The 12200-nt window shown below is 47.1% G+C and overlaps 4 protein-coding genes across 4 annotated transcripts; 2 read left to right on the top strand and 2 right to left on the bottom strand.

Annotated features, from left to right (window-relative positions):
* Positions 1-1778: 1778 nt before the first annotated feature.
* Positions 1779-3346, top strand: HD556DRAFT_1531275 (Alpha/Beta hydrolase protein; the record flags this gene model as incomplete). Its single annotated transcript, XM_041309492.1, has 8 exons — positions 1779-2100; positions 2146-2303; positions 2360-2402; positions 2455-2501; positions 2534-2601; positions 2657-2910; positions 2961-3129; positions 3181-3346. The coding sequence occupies 8 exons, from the start codon at positions 1779-1781 to the stop codon at positions 3344-3346; spliced, it is 1227 nt and encodes a 408-aa protein (XP_041153443.1).
* Positions 3188-4726, bottom strand: HD556DRAFT_1418246 (ATPase V0 complex subunit D). The gene is made up of 5 exons (XM_041304409.1): positions 4676-4726; positions 4522-4621; positions 4297-4468; positions 4074-4252; positions 3188-4023 (listed from the first exon to the last, which is right to left on the bottom strand). The coding sequence occupies exons 1-5, from the start codon at positions 4694-4696 to the stop codon at positions 3422-3424; spliced, it is 1074 nt and encodes a 357-aa protein (XP_041153444.1). The 5' UTR covers positions 4697-4726; the 3' UTR covers positions 3188-3421.
* Positions 4727-5938: 1212 nt separating this feature from the next.
* HD556DRAFT_1278965 (MFS general substrate transporter) lies at positions 5939-8497 on the top strand (the record flags this gene model as incomplete). The annotated part of the gene is made up of 16 exons (XM_041299265.1): positions 5939-6319; positions 6372-6392; positions 6452-6470; positions 6540-6623; positions 6676-6680; positions 6745-6860; positions 6923-6989; positions 7052-7116; positions 7166-7362; positions 7412-7591; positions 7643-7689; positions 7745-7863; positions 7911-7940; positions 7998-8033; positions 8091-8124; positions 8176-8497. Exons 1-16 carry the CDS (start codon positions 6180-6182, stop codon positions 8495-8497), a joined length of 1482 nt encoding a protein of 493 aa, XP_041153445.1. The 5' UTR covers positions 5939-6179.
* Positions 8498-8647: 150 nt separating this feature from the next.
* Positions 8648-12058, bottom strand: HD556DRAFT_1434905 (uncharacterized protein; the record flags this gene model as incomplete). Its single annotated transcript, XM_041305372.1, has 16 exons — positions 8648-8830; positions 8886-8951; positions 9005-9406; positions 9466-9501; positions 9633-9733; positions 9788-9920; positions 9972-10298; positions 10357-10713; positions 10764-10788; positions 10854-10970; positions 11052-11161; positions 11212-11304; positions 11362-11382; positions 11434-11724; positions 11801-11991; positions 12043-12058. The coding sequence occupies 16 exons, from the start codon at positions 12056-12058 to the stop codon at positions 8648-8650; spliced, it is 2469 nt and encodes an 822-aa protein (XP_041153446.1).
* Between the last annotated feature and the right edge of the window lie 142 nt (positions 12059-12200).

Genomic DNA, 12200 nt, shown 5'->3' on the forward strand with positions numbered 1-12200 from the left:
GGGACAAGGCTGTGAGACGGGAGGGTTGGTTTTAATCAGCAATAATGATTTAACAGAAGCCGCCAAATCAGCACAGTGCGGGTGGATTATCGTGGAACAAATATATCATGATGAGCCTGAGTATCATGTATTGGTGTGAACAATGATTGACACTGTAGACTCGAGAATCTGCGGAGGAGCACTTCCTCAGCGCACACAATATCGCTGATAACAACGCGACCCGGAGCAAAAAACTGAGGTCCAGACTCCAGAAGCCACGAACATGATAAAGATGTGAAAATCACGTACTCACTGGGCCCCGAGTCGCTTATAGCGAGGAGATGATAAGCCAGCATCAAGTCTTTTATTTACCCCACATGCGGAGTTGCGAACAATTGAAGTGACGAGAACAAGGATCACCTGGCCAATCTGATCTACCTCACGAGGATGATTGTCGAGGTCGAAGTTGTGTCGAAGCTCAAGCGCTCAAGCTCAGACTCGTGCATATCCGTAAAAGGCAACAGGACTTCGTACACCGCCAGAAATGTTGACTTACAAACGCTCACCTAAGCTAGGACATCCACCCTTCCAGATGCCAAGGTCATGAGAAATTACAGTCATTACTTCACCTATGTATCGCCGCCCATACTATCATTCCTTCGATCCTGTGGACCGCGGACCGCTCGAGCCTATCATAGTCACAATGGTAAAACTTGTTGTGCTGTCGAGTCTCTAGTTTTCACACTTTGGCCATTTTTGGGGGGATTGCTTGGGATTGCCATTGGACAAAAGTTTTGGGGAGTCGCTTAGTACACGACTCCCCGAACTTCCCTTTTGGAGGACTTCCTTTCAATGGCCACATAGGACTACTGTACGTGAAGTAGCTCCCTAGCTAGCTCAGTGCGTGGACGAGACAGTAATATTTACTCACCATGTGTGTCACAGATCTTTTCCGCTATCATGATAGAATGATTTTCTTTTGCAATACCGGGACCTGGTGGTCGCTCGATTGTAGGCTCCGCGCCTTCACTCATTCACTCATCGATGGCATCAACGAGGACTCGGATACTTACTGTCAACGCCCCTCCCTGGCTCAAATATCGAAGACACAATCAACTTCCTATTCCAGCCTAAAATCTAGTACGATCCAAATGCATGCCTCGATTGTGCCAATCACTCACGGGTCACTGCTCAATGTCTCCGTCGACGATTTCAATGCCGACATTCTTGAAAAAGTTGACGGTGATTATAATGCATATTTGCACTTATGATCTGTGGATATACCACGAAATTATCCGACTTATGTTCACCTTTCACCCTAGATACTCCATGTACGATATATCGAAAGCGACCTTGAGCTTATGCGACTATATTTAATATTGTAGCTGCGAGAGTCAGAACTCGCTGTCTTTCGGGTTCTCGACTGATGCTCGGACGTATTGGCGCATGGACAACTCTGCACCGTTATATCGCTTGTGCGCCAACTTCCCTGACATCATATACCAGTCACAACGCGCAGACATGTCCTAATCTCATATGTCCTGGCTGAAGGCCCTCGCCTGTGTCAATAAAAAGGAAAGCACAAGGTGCACGGTGTCTTATGGAAGTACTGGCAAAGATACAACATGTTCTATTGATTGGCGCATTTTATTTAAAGATGGTCTAGAATGAAGACACAAGAGATAAGTCTTGAATAGACGTTTCCCACCAGACGAAACATAAGGTTTTCTCTTCTCTCTGCAGCTATTAAACCACAGGATGGACCCCGATCTAACACTCTCATTCGCACTTCAACCACTATGCCGTCTGAAACCCCCTTTCAAATCAACATCCCAGACGAGAAACTCAGGATCCTTCGTGCTAAACTTGAGCTTGCCACTTTCCCTAATGAACTCCAGGGTATCGAATGGAACCACGGCCCACCTTTGGCAGATATGAAGCGGCTCGTGGAGAGGTGGAAAAATGGGTACGATTGGCGCAAATATGAAAAGGAATTAAACCAAGAGCTGCCGATGTTCACCCGCGACATCGACGTGGATGGTTTCGGCGCGCTGAACATTCACTATGTTCACAAGAAGAGCGAAACTGTTGACGCCATTCCCTTGTTATTTTGTCATGGATGTAGGTCTTATACACACTTACCGACATATTTCTTACACTAGCCAGGGCCTGGAAGTTTCATAGAAATCAGGGGAATTTTGTCCCTCTTGACTGCGTCGTCCCCTAAACATCCTAGCTTCCATGTTGTGGCGCTTAGCTTGCCTGGTTTTGGCTTTTCGGAGGGCGCTCACAAACCAGGCTTTGGTCTTGATCAATATGCCGAGGTAGTCATTGTTCATCGCACATCCTAAGCTCTCAAAATGTTAACTGGTGTATATAGGTAACTCACAAACTCATGATTTCCCTCGGGTACAACGAGTATGGTATATCGCTATTGCCATCATCTCTTACAATGGATTGCTCATTTTCTCGCAGTGACCCAGGGAGGCGACTGGGGTTTCGTCGCAAGTGACGTTTCACAAGTAGACAAGATTTATCGTTGATATAATTTCAGGTCACTCGAAGAATGGCTGCTAAGTATGGTGGAAAGCATGTCAAGGCATGGCACACCAACTTTCCGATGTATGTCATTTTCCCGCTCACTGCTTGCCTACCAACTCATCTCATGTTTGACTAGGGCCGACCCACCGACCTGGAAATCGCCTCTGTCTTTCTTGTCGTACCTGCTAACCCCATATTCCGCAGAGGAAAAGGCAGGGTTTGAACGCACCGCGTGGTATCGCAACAAAGGATCCGGCTACTTTGTTGAGCAGAGATCCTTCCCGCAGACACTCGCTTACAGTCTTACCGATAGCCCTGTTGCTCTGCTTGCTTGGATTTATGAAAAACTGGTTACCTGGACTGACGACTATAGATGGACCGATGACCAAGGTAGCAGCAGTCCCACTTCCTAGTATAATACTCACCCACTTTTGAAACAGTTCTGACATGGATCTCTATATACTGGTTCTCCCGTGCTGGTCCCGGTGCTGCCCATCGCATTTACTCCGAGGTGTATAGCGATTTCTACGATATCGGTCGTACCAGTTACCCTACCATTCCTTTGGGAGCGTCGTATTACCCCAAAGAGCTCCTGGTCTTCCCATCAGCGTGCGTTCTATCGATTAGCTTTGCTGCCACGAAGCTAACATGAAATCACAGGTGGTTCCGCAGGGTGAACAACGTTGTAATCGAGTCTCATCATAAGACAGGAGGCCATTTTGCTGCCTCTGAACGGCCAGAAGAGCTTGTTGAAGATGTGCGGAAGATGTTTGCGAAGGGGGGTCCCGCATTCGCAATTGTCCCCGGAAAAAGTGGATATGCTTGAACAACCAACATTCGTATGCTACTCGAATGACTCGGACTGAATATTAGGTGAAAGTGTACGAATAGGTAGTGTCATTCAGAATATCGGTATGAAATCGTGCATCCTGTCCCTCGCATCTTGCGCAATACACTCTGCTATCCATGTGATGTTTCGGATTTCCTGTTCCTTCAGCTTCACATAACTGTAGAACACGCCATACTGGAACTGCTGCAGAAAAGCCAGCTTGTTGAGGTGTACCTCCATGCGGAAGAAACGATCCTCCAGCTGTGCAGCTACTCCAAAGTCCCCAAGATCTCCGTTGCCCTGGACTGATGCCGAGTTGTCGAAAAATGAACGATATTCGCCGACGTTATCGCACACTTGACGAACTTGGTCTATGTCATCTGCTTTGGCGAGAGCATTGTTACCTGCGGGGAACAATCGCCCAATGGCAGGGAAAAGTCTAGCACGCTGCTCCTTGGTGAGCTCTGTGTCAAAGGAATTGATGGTGATGTTTATCGTTCGTCTGTCAGCTTCGAAGGCGAGAATGTTGTGCATGACCTCCACAGTTGTTGAACCAATAGTGGAGACATAGTTGTAGAAATCCTCGAGATACGCTTTGTAGACGGTATTCCTGATGATCTCGATGTTCATGTCATCAAGATCAGCAGCAGAGAGGCAATCGCGGAAGTAGGGCGCTGATCGTGGTATTTAGTATGTGGGGTTGGGGTCGTGCCAGGACAAATACCTAGAGGCGTTTCTACCAATACGCTCTGATAGAGCTCTTCTACGTTGGTTGCCACACATAATGCGGGCATGGTATCGAATATGCCCAGTGGATGACATCGTTCGAGAAGTTCATGCGTATCCCTCTCGTGGAGCGTGCCCGTTATGAGTAGGACGACATTGTCGATCATGTACCCATACCTGCAAACTATAAGCGCAGGAACATATGATTGATCATTACACACGTGATGTAATCCAAAAACTTGCTCAGAGGCTCAACAGAATTGCTGCGAAGAAAGTTGAAGTGATCCACGAGAGTCTGTGTTGCCTTGTCTGCTATAGTTGAGGTGGACAGCGGGGATGGTTCGTTCGCGAGGAAGTTTCCATAGTCAGTCGCGGACAGCTGCGTTTTGAAATCTATGTCAAGCGCGCGTGAGCAAGAATTGGCTTATTTCCCCTCCCTTCCTGACCTTCCAATGTCTCGCACTGAGTCAAGCTGGCATAGTGAGATTGAGTGAGTATGCCAGATTTGTAGCCTCGGACGATTCCTTCCAGAAATCCGTTGTTCACCTAGAAGGTGCGCTTCCATTAGCTTTAGAGGACGTGTCGATAGTGTATACCCACGTTGAAAAAGAGACCCTCCATGATGACCCGCTCGTGACGAACTTAGTACTGCGCGACTTGGCACAAGCCGATACTTGAGACGTAAAAGGAAGGTGATTTCCACGATCGTCGCGCCAGCCAGTGCAAGACTCAAGTGTTCCAATTCAACTCCCAGATCAAGTTGTGCAGGTTCATGACTATTCCTTCATCATTTTGTTCATCATAGGGACATACTACTAGCTACACCAGCCAATGTCTTTTTTTCCATCCCTCTCTGGACCCTCTGCAAAGCACGTCGACACGTTTAACGGCGCACATTCTTCAGCCCTCTTCAGCCGAGAGCGAAGGAGCTACAACTTCGGATAACTCGTTTGCAGACTCCGAAGATATGGCATCGGAGTCATCGCTAACGAAGGGGCCACGCTGTCAATCACACAAGTTAGAGACCTAATGAATAGGGCAGGCAATATTTTCCTCACGTCAAGTTCATGTAGTAGAAGGACTGGGGGTACCTGAAGTGCCAGTCCTGCTACTAGAAGGACTGACACTTTAGGGTCCCTGGCCCGGCACATATTTTGTGCTGTGCCGCATGCGGAGATGAAATAGCTCCTGTGAGTGGTGTCTCACGAGCCGAGGGAGGGAGCGCAACAGTTCTATATGTAACAGGAGCCGTTTCAATGTGCGGAACATCTATGTTTTAGCTATAGTGTCTGAGAGGCGAGCCAAGAGTCACGGATTCCAGGATTACTTACTTAAAGCATGTGAAGGCTGAGTGGTGCGACAGTTGAAGTGGCAAGGCATGTGGTAGCTGTGACGCGGCGTGGGTGAGGTTTCACGCGGCCGTGACGCAGCATGTGCTATGATTGATGCGCAGCATGCAAGTGGGCCTTGAAGCTTGAAGCTTGAACATGGCATAGGTAAGTATGGAGCTTGATATTAGTACAGAGACTGCGATTGTCAACATGGTGGCACAATGGTTGCTTGACATTGTACTAGTAGTACAGAGTACTGGAGGCTGCATCAGACTTGACAAGATCCGGTCGAGCCTGCTAGACAGTGAGATAATACTTCACATTGCGTCTGAAAGACAACATTAGATCAATGATCATAGATACAACACAAACACGAGATGGACACTACATAGTACGAACAAAGAGGACAACTTGAAGCACTGTAAATCTGGTGAGAAGTAGATTCAGCACTCAGGCTATTATTACATGATATTAACTTCGAGCGTAAGTGCTTGATTTGTGACAGTGCCTCGTCACAGGCGCGTCGCCGTGACGACCATATCACCTGACCCTCAGTGTCTATGTATACTCTCAGGTACCACAGCCGTGTCCATCATGGTGGTGAGACTGACCTCTGAGAGTTCGTGGAAATGAGCTATGATATCTTTGTTCCCTTAACACAGCTTTTCCAATACGCCATCTCGCCCATCAGTTGCGTATGTTCCTGCAACGTATAAGCGAATCGTATAGGTGCAAAATGCTATTCTGTGCTTACCAGTCACGTTCAACTTACTATGTCTGTATCTGAAAAGAACTACGTGGTTGAGGAGGACCAGCCCGAGATTTCCGTAGAGGATCACAGACTTTTACGCAAGGTCGACCGTAGACTTCTGCCTGTTTTCACTCTGCTTTACCTCCTTAGTTTCCTGGATAGGTTTGTTATCTATCTGACTCTAGCTGCATTGTGAGCTCATAATGTTCCAAAGGTCAAACATCGGGAATGCGAAGTAAGCAAAGCTAATATGTACTTGAGTCTTGCACTGCTGACGATTTACATAACATGTAGACTCGATGGAATGACAACTGTGCGGTGGTTTACGCTTTTCGTGATTTGAACCCTGGGCCTGACATGTGATGTTCGTTCTACATCATAGGATCTCGGCGTATCTGCTGCTAGTTATAACACCGCTTTGGCCATATATTTTGTCGGTTATATTGTTTTCGAGATCCCTGCTAATGTATGTGCCGCAAATTCCAATTCACTTCTTCGGCTAACCTCATTTCCCCTAGATAATGTGATACCAATTTCCATCAATGCTGATCTAGAGGGGAATCTAACTTGTTATCGTCGCTGTGCAGACTGAAGAAATGTAATCCACAAGTTTGGCTCCCGTCATTGACTCTTGCCTGGGGTATCGTCTCTATTGGCCAGGGTCTTGTCAAGAACCAAGCCGGGTTATTTGGAATCAGATTCTGTATGTTGGCTTATGTGTGTGGACTCTGGAGGCACTGGTGCTGATTGCCTATCTATCGTCAGTACTTGGTGCCACGGAAGCTGGGCTGTTTCCCGGTGTGATATACGTCTTCTCAGTATATTACCTGAGGTGAGAAGCACAATGCTGGACTCTTATGCATACCGGGGCTTAACCGCTTTTGTATTATATAGACGCGAACGGAGTTGGCGAGTTGCAATTTTCTTCGGTGGTTCGGCATTGGCGGGGGCATTTGGAGGTATGCTAGACATTCTGGGTATGGCTGCAGTTCGATTAAATTTCTGAAGGGATATTTGCATATTGCATTGGATTGATGAATGGTGTGGGCGGAAAACGCGGTTGGCAATGGTATGTTCGTGTTCTCAGGCATCACCTCATTAACACAACGTCGAAAAGGATATTCATTCTTGAAGGTTTACTGACAGCGGTCATTTCCCTTATCGCATATTTCATTGTGCCCACTTGGTCTCACAAGGCCAAATTTGTGCGTGTTCTCCTTCTGTTTCGTCACCCACAAACGTCAACTTTTACAGTTATCTGAAACAGAAAAAACGCGCCTGCTAGATAGATTGCGAGCAGATTCTGATGCGGGGACTGACCAAACTTTCAAATGGTCGTCCGTCGGAGATGCTTTTCGCGATCACTTAGTCTGGGCATATGCATTCCTCTTCCATGGATTCTCTTTTGTACTGTACTCGCTCAGCCTTTTCCTGGTACGTTCGTCATTGAAGGAAATCAAGAATGATGCTGACTGTTTGTTCTAGCCTACAATCATCGCGGGACTCGGGTTCGAGACATGGCAGGCTCAACTGTAGGTGCCTTTGATCTCGAAGTTCGATCCAATGTTGATGTAGATTCACACCAAGGATGACCGTTCCCCCGAATGTACTCGCAAGCTTCTCAATATGGACCACAGTATATTTCTCAAGCAAGTACAATGCAAGAGCGCCGTTCATCATAGGAGCTGCAATTGTATCCATCATTGGTGAGAGCATTTTTGCCACGCACTTTAATTATCTCATGAACCTCAAGGATATATCCTTCTCATCACTTGCACGAAACGTAAGTTACCTAATTTGACCAGTCGTTTGGCGCAACGCGTGCTCATACATATAACAGCCGGTCTTCAATATTTTGGAGTACACCTCGCAGCGGGTGAGTCGCAGAAAATTAGTCGAGGCTTTGTCGCTCATATGTCCTGATTTGATACAGCCGGCGTGTATACAGGCAATTCGCTTCTTCTGAGGTCTGTTCAGGTAACTCCAGTTGCGCTCCACTAGCTCATAACATGTCACAGTTGGCCTGGGGAGAACGTTTCTGGTCAGGCTAAACGTGCAGTTGCGGTAGCCCTTCAAATCAGCGTCGGCGATATCGGCGCGATTGCAGGCTGTCTGATCTACAGGCCCACACTGGCCAGTCACCTGTACCGCACACCCAATCTTATAGCCATCGGCTATCTCCTGTTCGCAATCGTAATGACCGCATATTTGTGGGTCATGATGAGTATGGAGAACAAGAGGCGAGATCGTTTATTGTCAAAGGGCGAATCAAAGGATGAAACCGAGGAAGAGAGAATCAGGTTGGGTGATCGTTCTGTGCGCTACAGATACCGAATTTGAGCAGATTGCTACATGTCATCTGAACATCCATTAAACGACTTTCCAGAAGGAATATAACGTAGTGGGTAGTGTGATGCGATGCGATATTAGTATGTGCGTAACGTGCGGCGAGCACGCGTATAATGATATAAACATAATGGACACTAAAAGCTACGTGGTCACACGGCGCCTCTTGTTAGCGCGTGTTGTCCGTTCCCGATATTCATCATCACCATCATCTTCGGTGAAGTAATCATCTTCCGCTGCGTCTGGGCCATAAAGTTGTTTCCGCTTATCTAGGTCCAGTTTTCGTAGAGAGCGAAGATTGACCATCAATGATTTATGAAACTCGCTCTAAATTTGGACGTCTATCAGACAAGGGCCAGGTCAAGAGAGGATGAATGACTACCTTTGCAACGCGACGTCTTCCCTCGGAAGGCGCACTCTTCTCAAGACGCTTGCGTTTTTCCTTGTACTATGAAACAAAGGTTGACATTTGAAGAGAAGTTGATTGATTAAGAACGGTACCTTTTTCTGTTCCTCGGCCAGCAACACTGACAGATGCTTGACCCACCGTTGTAGATTCGACTCTACCTTTCGCTTCTTTGCCTGCATTGTCATGAGGACGACAACAGCATTTTCGTCATCATCCTCAACGATAGCTTCATCATCAGAATCTGGGATGACATAAGACATGACAGCGGCCGCAGAGCGCCGCGGTCTCCGTTTAGTGGCGCGTGGAGAAACTTGAACCTTCGACGGACCGGCCTGGGTAGATAAACGAGGGATGGTGGGGCTAGTCTCCTTCGACTTCACTTTCACTTTGCTACACCGCTTCGGTTCCGTCGCTGGTGGTTGCTTCGAAAGATAGTCTTCTTCAGAAAAGTAAAATTCGGCGCCGTTCTCAATCTCGTGGTAAAGACACCAGTTCTAGTAAGGGTTCAGAAACAGTCAGCAAAAAGTACACCCTACCATCGATTTATGCTAACCGGTGCTTTTCCGAGGCGTGCAAGTAGCCTGAAATGCTTGAGTGTTACAGGTACATGTTGTGATGTTGAAACATAGTTAGTTGAGGGGGTATTGCATGTGAAAAATACATGAAGAAGCTGTGCTATTGTGTCAGAGGGATCATTCCTCAGGGGAATGCCGCACCGACCGTAGTGTTGTTATTGATCACGGCGTGTGTCAGGAACGTAGCAGCCATCGCACTTCGGACCGGATATCGTTCTTTGACCCATCGACCAACTGGAATGAAGTCTGCGATGCATTATGAACATTCATGGTTGTATATGCATGAGGTTCAATCATTACCTGTTGGGTACCCGAGCTTTCCGGTGGTGTCAGATCCAAAGTAGCTGAAATAGAAAGACCGCCTGCGAGAACGTGTGGGAGCCATTTCGTCCTGTCGAATCATAGAGGACAATGTATCTTGACCGATGATCCCCTGCAACGTTGTGAGCAAACGTTTCGACGTTAAAAGCAACAATACACTAACCAATTCTGACGTGTTCCCGCTTTCAGCTTGAACAGGTCCTTCATTCCCACTTTCATCCTCGTCCATCTCGCGACCATCTGTAGCAATTGCGTCTCCCGAAGCGTTCGGCTCTGCCGAATGAAGGCCAGCAGCCACAGAGCTATTCCGTGTGGCTTTCGAGCTGGTGTTGAAATCTCTACATAGTGGGGCTTCGTATGTAGCGCATGCCTCTTCATCGTCATACGAAGGAAGATCGTCCAAATTTATCGCATAACACTGAACCGCATTTTCTTGCAATACCGCATGAAGATATGGATGGCAGTCAACGAGTTTCTTGAGCGTCTTCCCCTATTTATCAAAGTCGTCAAAATAATGGCCCACCACAATCTTTAGTCCAAACACTCACCTTACTGCCAATCTTAAGGCACTTCACAGCAACTTCTTGAAGGATGTCTTTGATATCACTCGAACTGAGATTCATCTCGTCCTTCGCGAAGTCAACAAGAGCTGAATGTTTCTCAACAAATGGATTGGTTAAGATGTCCACAATATCCTTCCTCGTCAATGGGAGTAGACCCAGGGGTTCTAATTTGCTCTTCAGTGTACCTGAGGGGTTTGGCTGGACCAGGACATTATCCGACAAACATGCTGTGAGGAGCATGACAATGCGGACTGTTGGATCTGTACTAGGAAAATCGGCGTATAGATGTCTGAGAACGTTGATGGTATAGGCGGAAGTGATAGAACGAGTGTTGACAAATAGCTAAAAACCGAGCTCAAGTTAAAGCCACACAAAGTCCATTCTGAATTCACCTTGATCAACTCAGCGACGACGGCGCTATGGGTCAGTGAAGTAAGAATGAGAGGTGAATGAACGTTGATCTCAAAAGAAGGTGTACGTACGAGAGATCGAATAGGAGTTCCTTGGTACGATCGAGGATCTTGAGTGCACGGTAAGCCGACTCATTGCTCTTTGATTCCATGCAGATTTCAGCTGCTACTGTGCGACTCAGGAACATCCTAGCAGGTAATCAGGACCACGAAATGCGAATACGTATCTGAGCATGCAAAAACTATTATAATAAGACTGCTTGCTCTCACCTAGCATCAAGACGCCGCAGCTCGCGCACATTCCTGAGAATGTCATCGGACCGCTCACCGTTGTTGAGCGCCATCTTCTCAAACATCTTACGGAAGACGAAGTCGCGGTACTATCAAATTCTTTAGTATTAGTGGTGGATGTGTTAAAAGGCAAGATTACCTTGGTGTCCATGTGGAATCCATTGGCTTCAGCATAGGGAAGCAATCTTGGCTCGATAGCGAGAGCGATCGGTAACTGCACCATAAGGGGGTCCTATACGATGACGCCTTGAGTATACCCAAGCCTGGTTGTGACGTTCCAGAAACCAACCTTCATGCTGAACGGGATAAACTAAAGCGAATCGTAGGAAACCATACCATTAAGGAAATTGACGCCGCGCACCTTATACTTGCCAAAAATATCTCGCACCGTCTCCCACTTTGTACTCTTCATATCTGGTGGAAGCCTACTCTCCTTTAAAAATACAGCGAAGAAATAACCGTCATCCTCATTCTTTCCCAATGGTACTTCATCGAACAACCCGCAAGCGACCTTCATGAAATGAGCGAAAACGGGAATCGACATGTTGCGAACCCATGCGGTCTTTATGAAATGATTTGCAGACCTAAAATAATGGTGTATGGCGACTTGGACAAGATATCTGGATACATATGCGCCACTACTGATTAGGATCTAGACAAAGGGAGCGCATATAATCAGTTAGGCTCCATGAAGCGCTGAGACACAGCGAGAGAAATAAGTGACAAACGTCGATGACTTTGTCGGACATGATCTTCCCTCTTCCTAAAGCCCAAAACATAGCATCCATGCGACCATAGCGGTTGAGAAAGTAGTGGGCTCGAACGTAGGGGTCTTGGGACACATTGTGAAAGTGTTTGGAAGTGAGCGTTAAAGCGGTCGGGTCGTCGAGCTCGTAGAAGATCAATTCGATGACTTCATCTATGCAAATCTCAGGTTATGAGTGAGAAAAAGAATGATCAGAAAACATACCACACAGGCGTTGCATGGCGTGTGGTAGAAGGGTTCTTGACTGCGGTAGGCAGAAGCTTGAAGTGCTCAGAAAGAGCACTAGTCGCAAGTTGACTCCGTCCAAGGAACCTAACGACTAGGATTAGGGACTTGACGAGGTTGGCGTTTACGATGATGTG

The sequence above is a fragment of the Suillus plorans genome, assembly GCF_016647745.1.
Source record: "Suillus plorans strain S12 chromosome Unknown HD556scaffold_100, whole genome shotgun sequence".
Classification (NCBI taxonomy): Eukaryota; Fungi; Basidiomycota; class Agaricomycetes; order Boletales; family Suillaceae; genus Suillus; species Suillus plorans.